Below are 20577 nucleotides of genomic sequence, written 5' to 3'. Positions count from 1 at the left end.
GTGCATCAAATATCCCGGTAACCCTGTGTGAGAGGTTTTAATCTACTTGCACAACTACAGCGATAAAGAGGTTTCCATTGTTGTTGCCGGATCACAGCAGCCAATACAAATTGTGTTTCTGTATATTTTGCAGCCAGTAACCACTCCAAAGATGTACACGTATGCCATGTACTCAGCGTACTACTGATTTGCAAAGAAATAATGTTGTCAACCAGCCATGGCATTCTGGTTAAGTGGCACAGACAAGGCGCGAATAGAACTCCATTTAGCATCAATCCGCCATGAGCACAGAGAGGACTGACTTTGTCTTGTGTATAGCTTTCAGATTACATAAAAGAAGTGTGTTTCCCTTGTGAGACGTTCCCGCTCTTTATTGCAGTAGGCTCCATCTTTTTGACTGCTATAACTACATCACTCCAACCCTTCTCCACCTGCCAAGAGCCTGCAGAGCAGAGCCGAGATGAATGTGGAAGAGTGGAAGACCATGACGTTGACGTAAGAAGGGCAACAGCCTGAAACAAAAGAGCTTCCACAACAAAGCCGAGGGTTAAAAGGCCTTGTTGGTGCTGGAAGGGGATCAGCTGCTGCTGGCAAAGAGCCACAGCAATATCTTCGCTCTCATGCAAACACTGCTACTGGCACCCAGAAGCAGTGACTGTCACACTACACTGACAAACTTGTTCTTAGCACGGTGGGATGTCACCACAGCAATTAGCTCTGGCATTTATTGCTATAAAAATGTTCTCCCCAGGCAACTGCCGAGTAACGCAATCACAAAACCGGCTCACGCAGCCACATTCAGCGATGTTTTCAAGTGTCTTTGTCACTTCTGTAGCATAACAGGAACATGTGAGGATGTGTTTACTGCTCATTAACGAAGCTGCATATAAAGAAAAGAGAGCGCAGACGGAAAAGGTGTTCTCGCATCACGAGGCCGCGTCCTAGCTTTGTGTAGACGCGACTTCAATAGCACAAATACCCAAAATAACTCCACGCTGCTCGGGCATACCAGACCACACAGATAGAGACGTTTATCAGGATGATAAGATGTGTCCCAAAGTGGCTGCCTCAGCATGTGTCACAGCTTGTGTGTGTGGTAGCAATATGTGGCGATGAGTGTGTATTACCGGCCCACTGGTGCTGGATTGTTGATGTCAGTATTATGGTTCTATGGATGTCAAAGTCCAGATTAAAATATCTATACAATGTTAATTTGGTTTCATGGTCTCCAGAGACTGAATCTCACTAAACCTGGGTGATTATTCGCCAGACCCCACGCACACATTTTCTTTGGTCTGGAATCCCATCCACTGGGAACTGATTATGATCCAGCAAAGATCTGCTGAGCCAATCATATAGTATGGGTGGACTTTATGTGAAGATGGACAAGAGTATTGGATGGGGGATTCAAAGTAGAGCGACAAAAGCTATAGCTCGGTCAGCATTGCCAGCAACATTGTCGCCGTTGGAGTCACTCTAACACACCATAACAACAGCGTTGTTATACATCTGAGCACAAATGAGTTGAATTTAAACAACAAAATAGCTCAGAGTGGTTGTGGGATTATCCAGTTGCATGCAGAGGTATTTTTTCCTCTTTATTGGTTGAAACACGCCCCACAATAAAATCCAAATGACGTGTTACCAAACTCATATTCTGATAAGAGCTGAGTCTGGCTACCCAGGCTAGGTGATTACTGGTCTTTCCTATTACACCAACTTGTAGTGGACGTTTGGTACAATTACAGACACTATTATTCTGTTAATAATCAGACAAAAAAAAAAAAAAAAGCCTCATGTAACCCCCCCAATCCGAACAGACTGGCCTGATCATAAGGAGTTCTCGATCAGATAAGATGAATCAGATCAGAGGGGTGGAGTAAACCTTTGAGAATCCATTCAACAGGAGGATCTGGTCTCTAATAACCATGTAAACATCTGATCTGATGGTTTCTCTCTGGTTGGAATAAATCCATTCTTTCTGAGCATGTTTGCTCCACGTGGGGTAAACATTAAGTGATGAGTTTTCGGGAGGAACACAAACATGTGGGAAGCAAAACAACCAGCTGTAGGCAGAAGTGTCGCAATGTTGGAAATGTGGAAAACATCTTGGTCATCTTCTTCTACAGAACTCGCTCAGTGTTAAGTTGGAATCTCTGATCGGAATGATTTATTTTATGGTTTGCCGTTGGTACAAATATTTATGGTCCCTAAAGGATGTATTCTAATTACTTGGTTGAGTCGCTGACTTTTCATCTGAGTGGACTGCTAAACCAGTGTGCCTTCATGTGCTGCAATTTCTTGTCACATATCAGCCAGTGTCAGCATCAGCATCTGTTCAATAAATAAATATAAACGCATCTACGGGAAACTCTATGCAATTTCCGTTATGTGACTCTCTCTGTGCGCGTGTGTGCTCTATAAACTTCTCTGACCTTAACGGTATGTCAGAGTATCATCCTCCCATCATGCCTCTGGACCACTTAATTCCACACAAGCAAATCCGTGCTGAGCTCAAGTGTAAGGCAGGAGCCAGGCTGGAAGATGTGGACTCGTTGAAAAGATCCAAACCCCAGTAGCAGATGGGTATTTGATGGCAACCGCAGTGGAAAGCACAACCAACAACCATCCATGGTCTGCCCGTGCCCAAAATATCAAGCTTAAACCGAATGCCCTCCCAGTCCTCAAAATAAACTCACACAACACAGCCAGTAAATTATAGCTGGGCTGCTACCTCTCGGGATAAATGTAGCAGTGAACATCTTTTAGTTTGCCCCTAATTAAATTTTCATTTTTTTCATTTTGCATATTACATGGTGGCTGCTTTTCCATTCACCTTTTCGCGAGGAAAGGCACACACTCATGCGACAACTAAAATAAGCCGTCAGGAGCTGACTCACAGCTCAAGTACACCCAGTCGTGAGTGCTGAGAACAGCCACACTGGCCTCACTTGAGCATTTGTGGAACAAAGGAAAAAATAAAAAAAATGACTCACTCAAATGTCAGTTAGGAAATAATTTGTCCGACAGTTTTAATAATCCATATGATGGGATGGAATGGAGGACGAGTCATTTTCACATCAGCAACAGGGACAAGTCTTCAATTTAACTTCCCAGCAATATTTTCCACAGAAATCAAGATAAGAAGTCAGACATGTTAATGCAGCAAGGCATTCTTGCAAAGCCGGCACGTCTAGACCGATGGATTTTGCAATTCCAAAATGAAGGTTGAAATTTGGGTGAGACGGCAGCATTTCTAACATGTCTTCACAGTCTCTTCACTTTTAACACAGAGCTGTTGGTAACCATGCCTACATCTGGAAGCAGGGGCTGAGAGATTAAAGAACAGTGACGAAGCTGAGCCATGACTTGCGACAGATGACTGTAAAGACGATGGCCTAATATGACTAAGATGTGCTGCCGTATTAGCACACAGCCGCTACAGAATAAAGCAATTATCATTCTGTAATTCAATGAAAAAACAAAGAGCTCCACAGAACTCGTGTGTCACCCTGTTTTTCATGTTAGATTTCCATTCAAAGGAGTCTAAAAAACGATTCATAAACAGGGAGAGTGCAAACAAGGGAAAGAAAAAAAAACACAGCTCAAAAAAGGCTTGGGGGGCTCGAATGTCCCAGATAGCAAGAAAAGACATTGTAAGTCTGTTATTCCCACCGAGGAAGCGGGACTTTAAAACTAAAGTTTTATTTGTGCTCGGAAAGAAAAGACAGAAACATGAATTCTTATGATGGAACAAATTGGAACTCTGATTATTTCATCATGCTCGTCTGAACGGGCTTTGAATATTCATGCCGAGTTTACAGCTCAGTTTATGTTTCCCCTCTCCCTCTCCTCGTGGAATTGTTTCCATAATAACATGAACGTCAACATAATTCATTGACTACCGGAGATAGCGTATGTCAATAGACAAAAATTACTTACAGTTTCGGAGGAAAGCCAGGACCCTGTTCAAGAGAAGAAGGCAAAAGAGCAGACTGCTTGGTGGGGCAGAGAATGTGGGCCCAGCCACTAACTGCAGCGAACCCCGCCTAAACTACTATATTTGAAGAAACCTATAAAACAGACAGACGACATACTTTCAAACCATGAAAGGGCAAATGATCTAACTACAAAAAGTCAGGTTGGAAAAACTGCCTTTGGATGGGAGTCATGTCTTTCCACATGGAGCCACAATTGGACTAAATATACTCACATGTCTAATATGGTCAGTTTAGCCAGGGAGGTTCACAAATGACAATAAAGCTTTACAAATTCTTCTAAGCTGTTCCCCGGCGAGCCAACAGAAAGGTCAGAGTAGTGAAATAAACTGTAAGACGAGCTCATTCACAAGCTTTGGCAGGGGGTCTTTGAAAAGCCACAAAGACGGGAGTTTTTGAATCGGCAGCCAAAACTGTGGCATTTCCCAACCACACACCAGGCCGACGCATTGCAACGGACCGATCCACCCTTCTGCGTTTGACCAGCAGGTACACGTCCTCCTTGGTACCATGTCAAATTAAAGGCTGATGCAATGTGCAAAGGCACACAAGTTGTGCACTCACATTTGTCACTTTTTTTTACAATTTGAACACTGCTTCAAAGGTACAGGTTCCCACATGAAGTTTGAATCTGGCTAACAGCATTTTTTTATGTGAATTACAAAGGAACATCAGACAGCTGACAAACTTCCAAGCTTCAACCAAACTGGAGGGGCAAAAAACCTTTAAAATTACATTCAGGAATAATCTGTGGCAAGCAGAGATAAACTGCAGAAGTTGAGGAAGAGCGTTGCTGACTTTAAATAGCAAGGATTAGTATATGTCTATTTTCACAGGTGACTGCAGACACACCAAACCAACATCAAGGAACTACAGCCCGACTGTGGCGTCATTTCACATCACATCACCTGTATCTGGGTCAAAACGTTGCACTTTAGCACACCACAAATACTACAGCCAATAGGCAGTTGGTCCATACGTTCTGCAGCTTCCGAACGTTACTTCCGGAAGAGCTACTATTAGCTGGGAGGCTAGGCTTCAGGCTAGGCTTCAGTGAGTGTGCGTCCTTGTCTGTACTTGTGTTCTTGTGAAAAGTCATCAGTCTCTGTCCAAGTGCTGCTCCAATTCAAAGTACCATCTGACCAAATACCAGGCTGGGTTCTTGCCCTTGATGATATCTAGCATTTCGCAGATGCCATCATGTACGCCGCTGTTCCAGTTGCAGAATGGATCATGCTGATCAATTGGTCTACCCTTTATTTATAGTAGATGATCGCGTTGTTGTGATCATATTTGCGGATTTCAATTTTCAGATGAGAAGAAGATAAAAATCAGAGATTGTTTACTTTTATTGGTTCCTGTTTCTTTTCCCACACTCCTGTTCTCCAAGCTGATAAGCCTATCTGAGAGATCTCTCTAACCGACCACCGAATCAACATGCTGGATCCTCTGGAAACCCGGCAAAAGAAGCCGGACTAATGCTGCCAACAGGGTCGACATACGCTCATCGATGGCCCGTTGGCCTTGGTTGCTTTGGCAGAGAAAGACAGTATTGAATTATAACTTTTTAGGCAATTTCCCTGACTATCTAGTAATCTCATAAAGAAACTACCAAGTATCTCCATCTCTCTTTCTTGTCATCCGTTCTCTCTCACATCACACTCATCAGACCAGGCTAAAATGGCAGGACAGATGCTTGGAACAACCTGTTCAGATAATTTTCCCACAAAAAAAAACAAAACTACAGCCATCGTAGTCCAGGCCACACATGATGTCCACACATGCTCCATCTCTCGACTCATTTCTGACTGATGTAATTGTAATCGTCAAGCTGTTCAGAAGAATTCCAGGAGGAGCTTCAGGCCACGTTCAAACACTCCAACATGAGTTTTCAACCAGAGAACTACCAGGAGACATCTTTGTTAAAACAGAGCTGTTGTAATACATTTAAGACTTCTGCGAGACACTAATAAAACCTTCTGTAATCACAAACAACATCTGGCACTGAAGACATGAAAACAACCTCCAGCGTGCGTGTGAGGTCTCGGTAATAACAGCGCGAGGGCGACAGTATCCACCTCTTTTGTCAACCCCTTGTGTCATCCGTGCAACACAGATGCACAGAGTTTCGCAAACTGAACTTCAAGCACATCGACTTTACAGACGTCACTAAAGCCCGTGACTCACCTTCTTCTTCTTCTCTTCCTCACACTCCCACCAAGACATTGACTTCCAGATACTCATCAAACTAAACAATGACTGAGCCACAACCCCAAAAAAAGCCACCCACGTAAACCCCCTGTCTTCCCCAGCTGGAGGTGAAAACGGGACCCTTTGCACTGAGATCTCACTCCGTGTTTGATAGGCCAGTAAATATCTGAGTGGGGAACAGCTCTCTGAAGAGATGTTTTATGGTACCAAATAACAACAACGGCCTCCAGTCTGGGCCTTTGCGCAGCACAGTAGTCTCTAGAAAATGAAATGTTATGGGACTGGGACTTGTAGTGGAAACAGAAGCTTAAAGTAAACATGGTTATGCCAAACCCAGCTTTTTTTCTTTTATCACCTCTTCCTCCTGCTGCCAGACAAGCGTGTGTGTGTGTCTAAGATGTATGTTTGCGACTCAGCGGTCGAGCTTTCCATACGGTCCGATGAGCACTTCCCTTTGACAAAAGCCCCGAGTCTCATTCTCCCCCTCCTCTCACGGGATAAGCATTTCCAGCTGGTTTCACAAACATTACAAATGGGATTCAGTGGTTGCCACAGATTGTGTCTTTCTCTGCTTCCCTCGCTCTCTCCCTCCTTTTTCTTCTCACAGTGACTAGCCTTGTCTCTTGAGACCTGGGTAGCTAAGGAAACAAGGCCACAGACCAGCCTGCTGAGACAGAAGAGCTCAAAGCACAGTACAGCTCAGCTCTGAGAGCTCCTGTTACACCTTCGCTGTACATACACCGATCAGCCACAACATTAAAACCACTGACAGATGGCAAGTGAATAACATTGACCATCTTGTGACAATGTTCTGCTGGGAAACTTTTGGACCTGGCATTTGTGTGGATGTTACTTAGACATGTACCACCCACCTAGACCAGACCAGGCACCCCCACCCCATAGCAATAACACTCCTTGATGGCAGCAGCCATCCCCAGCAGGATGCAGCCTGACACAGACACACACACAAAAACAGTTTAGAAACAACAAAAAAAAAACATGAAAAACAGCGCAAGGTGTTGACCTGGCCTCCAAATTCACTAGATCCCAAGCTGATTAAGTATCTGTGGGATGATCCACAGAGGCCCCTCCCCTCAACCCGTGGGACCCAAAGGCCCCCACTAACAACATTCTGTTGTCAGACACTACAGTACACCCTCAGAAGGCCCATGTCCATTATCTGATAAGTCAGAACTATTTTGGAGGCACAAGGGAGACCCACACAATATTAGGAAGGTGGTCATAATGTTATGCCTGATCGATGTAGATTAGCCAGCTGCTGCTCCACTATAGAGCTGGACTCATGTGGGAAGCTTACATCATGAACTACTAATAACTACTAATACGTATACATTGTATGAGCAACAGCAGGCCACTAATTCAACGCCTCAAAGCAGTCCTGACTGTGGGTGCATCAAGTCACCTGCTACGAATAATTATTTGTTATTAGTCTTATTAAACAGTAGTTAGAAGTACACTTATTCCCTTTCTTGCTGAGAGTGAGATTTAGAGATAGATCTTATGACCATAAGTATGGAGCTAAAGCATGAGGCAATTAGCTTCAGTTTTTATATGCTAATTAGCATAAACCTGGAGGCAGCCAGGCTCTGTACAAAAGATGAGTTATGGAAACCTCATCTTAGCATTTTTACTTGTGTATGCTTTTACAGTTAATAGGTTACAGTGATGGTGCGTTTTTACTCTCAAGATTATATTTGAATGCTGGACAGAGCCAGGCTAGCATTTTCCTAGCCCTTAGGCTAAGCTAAGCTAAGCTATACTCACTCCCTCCATATCTAGGGTGTTGTTTCTTTATCTAGCTATTGCTTTGATCACTAAACATGGGTAAGAGTCACTGTTTTAAAAGGTACACTCACATGCCACTCCATTAGGTACACTAGTGTAAATGAATGCATTCTAATATAACAGTCCTGAACTAAATCTCTATTCATGATTGTTAAAATGTTCAATTGATGGTGAAACTGTGTCGGAAAAGGTTCATTTTGTAGGATGTAGTTTGTGGTGCTCTTTAGCCTAGCCCGCTGAGTAAAACACAATACAATTCAATATCACTACAGCAGCCTCCAAACTGAACATCGCGGTACATACCTCCGGCTTCATATTAAGGGGGGGGGGGAGACCTCAATTACAAATATATATATAAGGTACACTGTCTCTGTCAGTGGAGATATCTGTGGTTAAATGATCCAGATATTTATTTCAAATTTTAATATCTTCAGCTATTTTTCTTTCAATCAACTTGAAACAGACTGAAATCCATTTGCAATGCAGCCTGTCTTTCTAAAACAATCCTTCTTTCTCTGAACAAAATACAAAGTCACATATTTTTCAACTGACTACTTATTTGGAAGCCATTTGTGATCAGTAGATAATGTGGAGTAAGAGGACATGTTTTTACGTCAATTGAACAGATAAGCAGAACTTTTATTCCCCCGTAGTCTTTCTCCAAACTACCTGTTGGGCTCTACTGTAATATAAGAACATCAATACTCACATCCAAAAAATGCCTTTAACCACTGTGCAGTGAAAAAGACACAAGGAAAAGACTTCAGCAAATACTGTTTTTACTGTCTTGGTTTGACAAATATCTCAAACCCAGAATAAATGGGGTGCTGGAATGTTATAAATTCTTGCTGTGACTGACAACATGACTGACAACACGTTGGGTCCCGGCCATTCATAGCTTGCCAGCTTTGTTATCAGGTAGTAGGTGCCAACGAGCAACAACTCGAAGAAAGAATGGGAACAAACAGCGGTGTGAAGGATACTGTGATGTATTTGGTGGGAAAAAAGAGAAAAAGAAACCAAACCCGAGATCTCCACGTGTGTTGTCTGTCCCTTAGCTTGTCTTTTACTTTCCTGTGCAGGAAGAATTCTTTGAGGTAGAAGATAAAAATAATCCTGACATAGTCTTTTGTTGGGACGTTGTGAAGCGTTCAAGACGCAGCATCTGTTGACATATATTATAGAAAACTGAACTAAAACCACTGATTATCATGACCTACAGTCATCGTGGTCGGCTAGTTTTACGTTCGTATAGGGTAGTGGGAACCCTGTATAACCGTGACATCAAAGTACCCAATGGATTCAAATCTGAATCATTTCAAAATCTTGTTGTTTCGTTGAATATTTCTAATTAGTTCTCCGGTAGCTCTAGGGTAAGAATAAACCTTACCTAACAGATCCTTTAAGCACACACCTCAACAGGCTCTAAATTACAAACAATAAATTGTGTATTTATGATTTTTAAAACAGGTAAATCATGTCTGACAAAGGTGTACATGTGGTGAGAGCACAGACAATTCCTCCATACGAAAGAGACTAAGTGTGCTAATTGTGTCCACGTATCATTTAGGGTCCCAAGGGTCTGCAGGAAGCGGATTACATATGAACAAGATCGTGTTCTACTCATGGTGGTCATTTATTATGACTTGTTTATGAGCCCGAAATAGGATCTGAACCCGGGACATGAAATGCCTCAAAACAGACTCTCACTCTCACTTATAACAAGTGTGGTATTGATGGCTGGGGCCACAGGAGGCAGGGTTCAGGAAGGTAATAACAATATAATCACTGGGGCCTTTCATGAGTTTTTGTTTGGTCCAGAATGTGAAAGAATAAAGTGACCTAGCCTGGCGTAGCCGCGCTTGGCCCTTTTGGAATATGAGTCACACTCCATTTGGATTTCACCATGGGCGTGTTTCAGCTGTACCTCTGCGTGCAATTGGATAGTCCTACAAGAAATCAGAGCCCTTTTGTTGTAAACCGGCACTACGTTGCCGTTATTCTTCAATATCTGCATAAAGCCTATCCAAACATTTTGATCTTTGCCAGAGCATAATTGGTTCCCAACGGAACAACTCCAGACCAACTTTCCTTCACGAAATATTTGTGGGCAGCAAAGTTGGTTTGGTTCCCTGGCTAAAAGTGACCTAAAAGTGAGGCTAAAAGTAAGATACAAGAAAATATTTTAAACCCAGAAAGGAGTATGTAACAGATTAAAGGATAACAGTTAATGATTTACACTTCTAAAGGCATCAGAAAACAGGCATCCATGTCCACTTACAGTTAGTTATATTTTTGTACACTGACACAATTTGCGAAAGGTTTGCAATAAGTATACAGTATACTTATTAGGTGGTCTAAGTCCAGACTCTAAACCTTAATTCAAGGGATTGAACACAAATATCTGAAATGGATTCCACTGCTTAACTAATATCCAACATCTCTCTATGAACCCACTGTTGAGTCAAGAGTCTAAGTACATGTGGTCCCTTGAAAAAGGCGGCTGTAAATTTAAGAGCTGTCATTTCTAACTCTTTCCTCCAATCTGAATGTCAATACACTTCATATAAAGCCCGTATCTACATAATATAACTGCAACTTAAATAGTTGTAAACAGCTAGCCTGGAAGCCAACTTCCCCGCCTACAATTTCTTTGCAGTGGAAGGTCTGGTCTGGAGTTATTCCGTTGAGAGTCGATTATGCTCCGGCTGAGACCTTAAGTTCTTTTAGAACTGAATAAGACACTTGGATGAGTAGTGCTTGTTTTTTTGTTTTTTCTTTCTTGGATACTCCGTGTCCTGGATGACTGAGAACCCTCACAGACTTTAGTTAATTAAAATAATTGAACATACTGTAGATTAAATTAACTGCAGCAGATCTTCATATTTTATTAGCTGGAGCCATTAAACATTTTCCTCTTTTAGCTTTCTCTCAGCCTAGATAGCCAGTTACATCTGGCCTTGTTGCTGCCTACACACCACGCAGAATGGTTGCAGTGACTCAACCTGAGTCTGGGAGCCGGAAGGCAAACACAACTGGAGCAAATATGGAAATAGAATAATTTTGAAGGATTGATTTTCATCTGCACTTAATGCTTTTATCAGGACGACCGCTCTAAGCAATCTATAATAGACTACTGTTATTGATAAGTAATGACTGAGGGGTTCACACGTCATAAAAGGGCTATTTTACATTATTCCTATATAGATAAAAAATTTGCATTTGGAGGCTATTGGCCATATCTCACCCACACATGACACAACCGGTTTGTCGCACGTTGGCCATATCGGGCTCGGATACATCAACCTGAAACTGGTTTATTGCACATGGGCCATATTTGGCCCACATACAAGAACCCAAAACTAAAGTTAAAACTGGACTGAATATGACTTTTGCCATTGCCAGAACGGAGTCACAGCTGGCCCAGATAAGGTCTGTTGGGTATTTCAATCAAGAACAAAACATTTCATCCATCAGTGACCAGTAACTTAATTAAAACAGATTGAAGTGCTCTTAGTTTAGCCACATCTGCAACAAACACGCTTTATCATGTCACGTATCAAGTTATATTAATGTCAGGAGGTCAGAATGATGATGATGATGATGGTATTAAGGTAATGCAAAAATAAATAAATTAAGTAACACAAGTCCAGTAGCCCTTGTTCTTTGAATGTACCCTGACCTGGATGAGGGTGAGACAGCTCACCTGTGCTGATGATCTTTAATATTAGTGAGCAGGTATCTGTCTGAATGCAACTCGGGACTAGCCTAGCAATAATCCCAGGTCCTAAATGCTGGGTTCAGGTGTCACGCTGTGACTGTGAACAGGCCACAGAGACACAGCTCACACATCTGAACGGGACGAGGTGGGAAGAAGGTGACACGCATGAAGCCGAAGAGGGCTGTCTACTCACGTAGTGTTTAGACGGATTCCGCCTCTTCTCCACGTCCACGACTTTCACGTCCAGCACAGTCCGAAACTGCATCTTGACCCTGCAAAGGCTCTGCATAAAAGCGGCAGGCAGGCAGGCAGGCAGACAGCTGCTGGGGCTCCAGATAAGCTATCTTTGTATCACAGGAGAGAAATCACAGCGTTCATGGCTTGACAATTCAGCGGTCCATTTGGAGATCTGGCAGGCGCAGACTCCACGGCCGCTGACCCAGCGACCACCGATCTGATCAGGAAACTTATCGATAGTCCGTGTGTTAAGCGTGTGCTCGGCGCAGAATAACCGCGCTAGGAGAGATTTCCCTGCAGCCTCGCCACGGGCTGGCCGGCGGCGCACGCAGCGCAGATGAAGGCGGTCACCTTAAAATAGAAAAAAAAAAGTAAAGCGAGTTCCTTTGTGTCTGCAGAGATGCCTACAAAGGAGGCATCCACATACCTGGAGCTCCCAGACGCTGGCTAAATGTATGGCAGCCGGCAGATCCAGCGCCGAGCGGCTCAGCGGCTCAGCAGGCGCAGAGAATTTAGGAAGGAGTGGGATGGGCTTCACGCACGTCCTCAGGGCTATTTGGAATAAAGCACTCCAGAAAAAAATGCCTCGGCTGTGCCTTCATCGACAAGACCCGCGCTGTCCTGAGACACAATTACGAAGCAGTCTTCACTCAATCATTCGTCCTCCTACAGGGGCCCCATAACTTTTCCTACAGGGTTCAGATAATACGACATAATATGGGACAAACATCTGGCATCTGGACTATGCAGATGTGCGTTTTGGAAACGGCACCTCGTTAGTTTGAGGTCCTGGTCTGTGCAGTGACCTGAAGCGAAATAAAGACCCCCTCGTCGGTGCGATCACGAGTCAGGAGCTGCTATAGTTTCTGGCCGGAGACACGAGCAGCTGAAAGTATGGATACAGATGTTTCACGGGCGACCAATCAGCAGCAGGCAGCTTTACGCGAAGGAGCCAATTAACGACCAAACACTGCCCCCCTGTGCATACAGCGACACCTTATACAGTCCATGAGCGGCAAACACGCGACGATCTCCAGGCTTCTTTATTTCTTTATATACATAAAGTAGATACCTGAAATGACTGGCATAAAAATATCTTTATGACCTTTCTAAAAGCCAGCTTCGGATTTCCTGTGTAACTGCTTCTTGGTGCATGGTAATTTAATTGAATATGCAAAGCTGGATTAAGGGTGGCCAAACTAAGCAACTGCCCCTTAAGTGTCCCTGAGCCCCTGGGGGCCCCACACGGCCCCACGGTGTGGCAATTCGTTTTCGTCAATACACTTAATTAACGCAAGCTACAACAAAAAGTGTTTTCGTTCAAATCATGCATTTCTAATTACACCTGATCAATAACTTTACGTTTTAGGTGGATTGTACAGTGTACCTGAAACTTTGAGCTGTAAACCAGGACATTAGTCAACCGAATACTGTCAATAAGTTGCACTGTGGGAAACGTAGGGCCCAGCATTTTTGGAGCACCGCTGAGCACTAAGTGAAAATACCTTTGCCTCTGCAGCATCAATCTTGACCACTTGACTTTAAATCTCTTAAAAACTAAATCCTGCTCTTAAAAATGTTCCCAATATCCTCAGTGAAGTGTAAATGAATAGTGTCTTGTTCTTGACCGCTGTAGCAGACTGATTATTATGAGCTGTTTTGTATGTAAATCCAGGATGTGTATGTACAGCCCAGCACAATGTATGTGACCATTTGCGACTCTGGCGCCCTCTAGCGGTGACACCATGAATGACACTGCAGTAGACGTCATAACTATAACAATTGTAGTTTGTCATGATGCTTAATTACCACAGCAAGTTTGCATTCAGTGTATTTTTTTACACAGCCTACCGTATATAGTATATACTATACATATATTTGTAAATAGAGATATAGATTATATATAGTATAACGTGATATGCATGGGATCGTTTACTTGCAATAAGTACATGTCATTATAACGTGTAGATGTGAATATTATCATCATGAAATGTGCTCCTAACTGTTATACACTGACTTGCCAGTTTATTAGGTTCTGATATAGCAGCCCCGTACTAAATATCCCTTCAAGACTGTTCTAATGTTCATTTGATGTTGAAACTGCATCAGAAAGGTGGTAATCTCAACTGGATGATCATTTTGGAGGATGTAGTTTGTGGTGCTGTCGAGCTGGATTGAATTAAACGCCAACATTATTTAGCCTAGCCCGCTGACCAAATGCCGTTGTCAAAATACTAGGAACAACACACAGTTCAGCAGACTCAGTAGAAAAAAAAACTCAGTTGAATCAACAGCTCTGTCAGTTATTTGATACAATACTCAATACTATAACCTTCATAAAGATTAGACTAAATGCAGGACTCTTGAATTAGATTTACCTTGCATGTGTAACTTATATACAGTAAATGCATTTTTTGTCAGGTCTTAAACAGTCTTAATAGGAATTCAGAAGACTTTTTTTCCCAATTAGGCATGCTTGCAGGCAGATCCACCCAAAAGCCGCGTCATTGTTCTGTTGTTTATTGTAGTATTTACAACAGCAGAGTGCACAATAATCCTAAAGCTTTACTAAAGTCCTTTTCAAGTCGTATAAAATACATTTATGTTAAATATAACATTTCAATATCGCTCACTTATATACAATAGTAATGTATAAAATTGACAAATGTAGAGTAAGTAAGGACGCAAAGGATTGCAGAGGGCATGATTTACGTAAACACGCTGGAAGCTCAATCAGTGGAGCAGTGAGTGTGTTAAAATGCAGTGTAATGGTTGTCGCTGGTGCTGACGATGTCGCTATTGCACTCCAGTGACTTGAGGACCAGATCCAGAGCTGCTTTGCTCACGTTGAGGCTGTACCGCTGCCTGACTGCAGACAGGATATGCAGGACGTGGCAACCCTTCTCTGCATCTACAGGAGGAGGAAACGAGAGTCACGCTTTACAATTGCCTGTTTTCTGTGATGGGCAGAAGTGTAACATCAAAGTAGTCAGCAGTGGGGGTGAATTAGTTTATGTCTCTGATTGGTTGTAAGGGCAAACCAATTTTATGTAGAGGTATTTTATTCTCTGCATCGGTTGAAACATGTCCCATATGATATCCAGATGGCGTGTTACCAGAAAGAACAACAAGTCTACGTACACTTGTCTCTTTTGGAGTCCTCCCTGATAATGTCTTTGACGGCCATGAAGAGATCTTTGTCCTGTGGAGTCACCTGGTGAAGAACAACAGCGTTACCCACGACACACGGAACATTCTGCCACAACGAGAACTCATAGAAGATTTCTCTGCCGTTTCTTACATGATAGACTTCATCCTGGGATTTGACCTTGCGGTATACAATACCCTGATCCTGTAAGATCTGCAGGGCCTCCTTGAGAAGCTGCCGTAGCTGCTGGACACCAGACGGACCTGCAACAGGCTTCAGAAAGAAGCACCGTCTTTAATTTAACCGACTCTAATGTAAATGTTTTCAACAAAGCCATTAACTATATTAAACTCTTTCTTCAAGATTTCCGTCTCACTTCAACTAAATCTTAAATAAGAATCAAGTTTGCTTTGTTTCATATAAAATCTCAGTTATATTTTAGTTTCACTTTAGCTGGACTCTTCAAACAAAGTCTGAAGTTGGATATTTGTTTCATCCACCCACTGCAGATCTTCAAAAAGAAAATGGTTCCACAGCATTATTCTGCTCTACCTGATCTGAAGAGTCTGTCTGAGGCTGGCTGGAGATCAGAGGCTGCAAGAGGTCCTGGACATCATATGGTCTGAACCTGGTCACCGAATTCTGCTGAAAGAAATCCTTGATGATATCTGTTGCCTTTTTGAGGGAACTGACAGGCGAGTCACTGAGAGACAGACACAAAAAGAAATGAAACATTAGTACAAATTGCAGTACAGCTAAAAGAATCTTTAATAATTCTACGTTGATAAGGCATAACATTATGACCACTGACAGGAGAAGTGAATAACATTAACCATCTTGTGACTATTCAATATTCTGCTGGGAAACTTTTGGACCTGGCATTCATCTGGATGTTACTGACATGTACCACCCACCTAGACCAGACCACGCACCCCCACCCCATAGCAATGACACTCCTTGATGGCAGCAGCCATCCCCAGCAGGATGCAGCCTGACACAGACACGAACACAAAAATGTTTAGGAACAATTCAACATGAAAAACTGCACAAAGCCTCCAAATTCACTAGATCACAAACTGATCAAGTATCTGTGGGATGATCCACAGAGGCCCCTCCCCTCAGCCCATAGGACCCAAAGCCCCCCCCCCCCCCCCCCCCCCCCCCCCACCACCTCACACACACTAACAACATTCTGTTTCCAGACACAACAGGACACCCTCAGAAGGCCCATGTCCATTCTCTGATGAGTCACAACTGTTCTGGAGGCACAAGGGAGACCTACACAATATTAGGAAGGTGGTCATAATGTTATGCCTGATCAGTGCATTTTGTATTCAACAGCTGATCCCATGAGTGACTCTTCTCAGATTATATCCTGAGGAAGTCTACAGTCTCCCGTAGAGTTATAAAACTGTTTAGTTAGTTCACAGCTACAAGGGCGAAATATTTTAAAAGGCTCTCATTACTAATGATCAGATATCCTTTACAGTGTTTTTTTTTCTTCCAATATAGTTAAAAAGAAGTAAAACTCTCTTATGCATGAGCACCTGTGCTGAGTAGGCCAACCCAAGACGCGGTGTGTGTTCACACTACCAAATGAATGTGGTCCAAATGACCACCTCCAAATATGGTCTGAGACTGGATCACAATCAGACTGCCTGGGATTTTATCGCATGGTCTGAACAGGGCAGGATGTTCACATCTGGTGATTTGAGTGATCCAATCACCGTGAGTACACTGTGTGTGATTCCGTCATTAAAAAAACATCTCAACAACTGGTGATGCGTTCATGCCGATGAACAAGGAGCTGTCTGTAGTTAAGTCACCCATTTTCTCAATAATCACTGCTATATCTATTTAACTTAATTACTGGGGCAATGTCTCTGCTGTGCTGTTTGCAGCACTGACATTAATCTGTGCATGGAAGCTTCCAGTTGTAATTTAGTTATTTTAGGCAGTAAAATAACTGTGAGGCCGGAGATCAATAAATAGATAACCGAGGGAATGTGTGTGATCTGATCTTGGAAAACGCATTAAAATAACCAGGTCTGTACCGTCCCCAAACTACTTATCAGGAAAGAAACAAGAACAAACCCTTGGGCTGGACAACGATGGAGCTGCATTTCACAGTGGATGGTGGAGAGCATGCGTCCCAGTTAGAGATTAGTGGCGATAACAGAGGGGTGTGTGTAAAGAGACACACAGAAGAGAGAATGATACCACAGTGCATCAAACCCACAGTGGAAAATGCATCAAACTGGAGTTCAACACCTGCTGTGAATCATATTAGAGTTTTAGTTTCACTGCTTCTAAACATCGTTCCAGTAGTACGAGAGCATTTTGGGTTGAACACTTGACTCTGTCTTTGCTTGTGTCTCTCAGTTTACTCTGAAGGGGTGGGGATGGATGTCTGTACCCCTCTGTGTTGGGCTGCAGCAGTTTATCATAGCACTGTCTGTAGAGCTGAGGAACCTCCATCATCCACGCTATCTGCGCCGCCATCACTGGGTCGTTCACTTTATCTGGGAACACACACAAACACATGGATGATGCATTGGCTGAAGACAACAATGGCTTATACTGTCATATAAAACATGTGCTGGATGCGGTTGTGTGTGAGAAACTAAGACAGTAAGGCTCTGTGAGCAAGCGCATGTTTGTGTGTGAGCACCTATTGACGCCACCTTAATTTACACATTGGTGTTTATTCTAACATTTAAAACTGTAGCTTGTAATTCAGTGAAAGCGCATGGTGGATGGTGAACTGCGACTCTGAGACGCAAATGACAGCCTTCTACACTTACAGTAGGTGGAGGCCATGATCTCTCTCTGCTGCCTTGACGTCTTGACCGGGCCTCTGACTCGGAGCAGCTCGCCAAGCTCCAGGTGGCAGTGTTCCTGCTGGGCTTGTCTCAGCTTCATCAGCTCAGCCTCTAGGTTGAAGCCTCCCTGAGCTCCATCACTGTGCTTCCCCGCTGCTGGAGACGATAAAATAATAGGGGATGTTACAGAGATGTTTGCAGGGCTGTCGATAGAATAAAGCATTTAATCATGATTAATCCATAATGAATTTAAAATGCAATTAATGCAAATTAATCACACTTTTTTTATATATCTGTTTTAAATGTACCTGGAAGAGATAAAGAGGGATAAAGACCCTTGTCTTAAATTGAGTTTCTTCTCATACTGGCATATATTTTTATTAGAGCTGTAAGTTAACTTTTCAATAACAATTTAATTAACAAAAAGATTTAATTAAGATAATAAGACAACTTTGTATAGTGCTTTAAAGCTGCACTAATCAATAGGTAAACAATGGATCAAATGACTTTGGCTCTGTTGTTGCTCTACACTCAGTGGTCACATCACATTCTTTCAGCAGCATGAGTCAGTGTGTGTTTCACTACAATCTAAATGATTCCTATCAAATATACACTTACTTGCCAGTTCATTAGGTACACGAGTGAATGCACTCTAATATAACTGTGGTCCACTAAATCCTCCTTCATGACTGTTACAATGTTCAGTTTTAGTTGAGTGTCAGAGAGGCGGTAATTCAACTGGATGATTATTTTAGAGGATGAAGTTTGTGGTGCGCCTGGCTCTCTGACTACAATAAGGTTGACAAAATAAAAGAAATATGTGACGCTACAACACAATACAATTCAGCAGTACTACAAAGCAAATCAACTGCCCTCTTAGTTCATTTAAACATATCCTGAATACAATAACCTTCATGAAGATACGATATATAACAGGACTGTTCAATTAGAATGTATTCGCTTACGCTAGTGTACCTATTGAACTATGCTGATGGATACCCATTCTGTAGCAATAGAACAGAAATGTTAGTCTGATACTGTTAGACAAATACACAAATGTGAATTATTCCCCAACCTCTGCATTCAATTTTGAGTTCCAAGTGTTATCAGCAGGCGTAGGCAAATATGCCACTGGACGCAACTGGATGGATTATAACCAATCAGAGCAACAGAACATGTTGCAAAGCCATACTGGTTGTTTAAGAATGCTTGTCAGTGGTGCTTCTCTATATGGTCATAATATACAACCTGTCACATACTGATTCAACTTTTATAATAATAAAACTAACTGTTTAAATATATTTTTTTTTACATATGCAGCTGAGCAGGAAGGATGTGAAAAGGCTCATAAAAACTTCTTTATATGTAAAAGAGTGTCTGAGAGCCTCTCTCCTCTCAGTGTGTAGTGACTCAATATATTCCTGCTTCTTTTGGAGCTTAATACAGAGTTTAACATGAAGTACAACCATGCTAACACTGAGATACAAACTCACATTTATTGGGATCCTCCTCCTTTTTCAGTAGGTCGCTTTTCCAGCAGAGGCAGTTTATAACACCTGTACTATCATCCACTGTGAACAAGAGCAATGGTACGAAGAAGATGTGGATGTCAAAGAATGCTTTTAAACAGCAAGACAGTGTGGGTATCAGCTTGTAAGTGGAAACCAACTGATCGTAATGTAACCATGATGTGTAATTACTATACACGTTGCATGCTACAAGTGATGACTAGGATCTCCAAAAGGTATGCAGAAAAAAATTACTGTAATGATTGCACACAGCGTCACTACCTCCATAAACGAAGAAGTCTTCTCTTTCCCGCTTGTAAACCACTGTTCCCAGTACGTCAACTTTGTAGATCGGATGCGAGTTGTAGAAGTAAATACCTTATACAAAACAATAAATAATTCATTAATAAAAATAGTATTAACCTAAATTGAATGACATTTCTGGACTTCATGTGAACAAACCAACTGTTTGACCAGCTGGATAACAACTACAGCATAAGTATCTATAATTGCAATGAACACAAGGAGAATTCATGACCTCACATTGGCAGTCTGTTAAATAATGCTTCATTTCACAGTCAAATACTGATTTTCAATTAATCCAAAGTTAGCATGATCTTGGCTAGTGATCTGTGCTAAGTTAGCTCAAGCTCTAAACTTACTGTACTGGTTATTTAGGCATATCATAATGCATAGTAGTTAATTAGCTACTGGGACAAATTCCTACCCACAATGTTTGCTAACCTTACACTAAGCATCTTGTGTGCTGCAGGTGTTGTTACCTGGTACCTGCGTTGACTCTGTCATCTCCAGGATGTCTCTGACATACAGCCGAGCGAAGGCAGAAAAGACCGGGTCCAGTCCCCACAACATCGACGGGGCCTCTTCCGTTGGATCCATCGTAGCTGACTGCATTTCATCATGAAAGCAAACCGATAATTTACCCTTTTTCCTTGTTTCCCTCCCGCTGACGACAAACAGTCTGTGTCAAGCAGGTAAGAAGCATGGGTACAAGAACGTAAACGAGTTTCTTCTTCTTCTTCTGGGATTTTTGTCGGAAATGGGCGTAATACCGCCCTCTGCAGGATAGGATTAGTCACAAAGCTCGTGTATATATAATAATATA

The 20577-nt window shown here is 42.4% G+C and overlaps 1 protein-coding gene across 1 annotated transcript; it reads right to left on the bottom strand.

Annotated features, from left to right (window-relative positions):
* Positions 1-14229: 14229 nt before the first annotated feature.
* Positions 14230-20533, bottom strand: stn1 (STN1 subunit of CST complex). The gene is made up of 9 exons (XM_084557655.1): positions 20234-20533; positions 19734-19829; positions 19437-19514; positions 17926-18099; positions 17538-17643; positions 15674-15824; positions 15275-15394; positions 15115-15187; positions 14230-14884 (listed from the first exon to the last, which is right to left on the bottom strand). Exons 1-9 carry the CDS (start codon positions 20364-20366, stop codon positions 14727-14729), a joined length of 1089 nt encoding a protein of 362 aa, XP_084413781.1. The 5' UTR covers positions 20367-20533; the 3' UTR covers positions 14230-14726.
* Between the last annotated feature and the right edge of the window lie 44 nt (positions 20534-20577).

The sequence above is a fragment of the Chelon labrosus genome, assembly GCF_963514085.1.
Source record: "Chelon labrosus genome assembly, chromosome: 2".
NCBI lineage: Eukaryota > Metazoa > Chordata > Actinopteri > Mugiliformes > Mugilidae > Chelon > Chelon labrosus.
This window is presented reverse-complemented; position numbering and strand designations above follow the sequence as displayed.

Excerpts from the sequence above, each read along its gene's own strand:
- stn1 (XM_084557655.1), bottom strand. The coding sequence starts at position 20,366 with ATGCAGTCAGCTACGATGGATCCAACGGAAGAGGCCCCGTCGATGTTG. Across the intron at positions 17,644-17,925 it reads GATCATGGCCTCCACCTACT|ATAAAGTGAACGACCCAGTG; the intron begins GTAAGTGTAGAA and ends GTGTGTTCCCAG. Across the intron at positions 15,188-15,274 it reads CCCAGGATGAAGTCTATCAT|GTGACTCCACAGGACAAAGA; the intron begins GTAAGAAACGGC and ends GTTCTTCACCAG.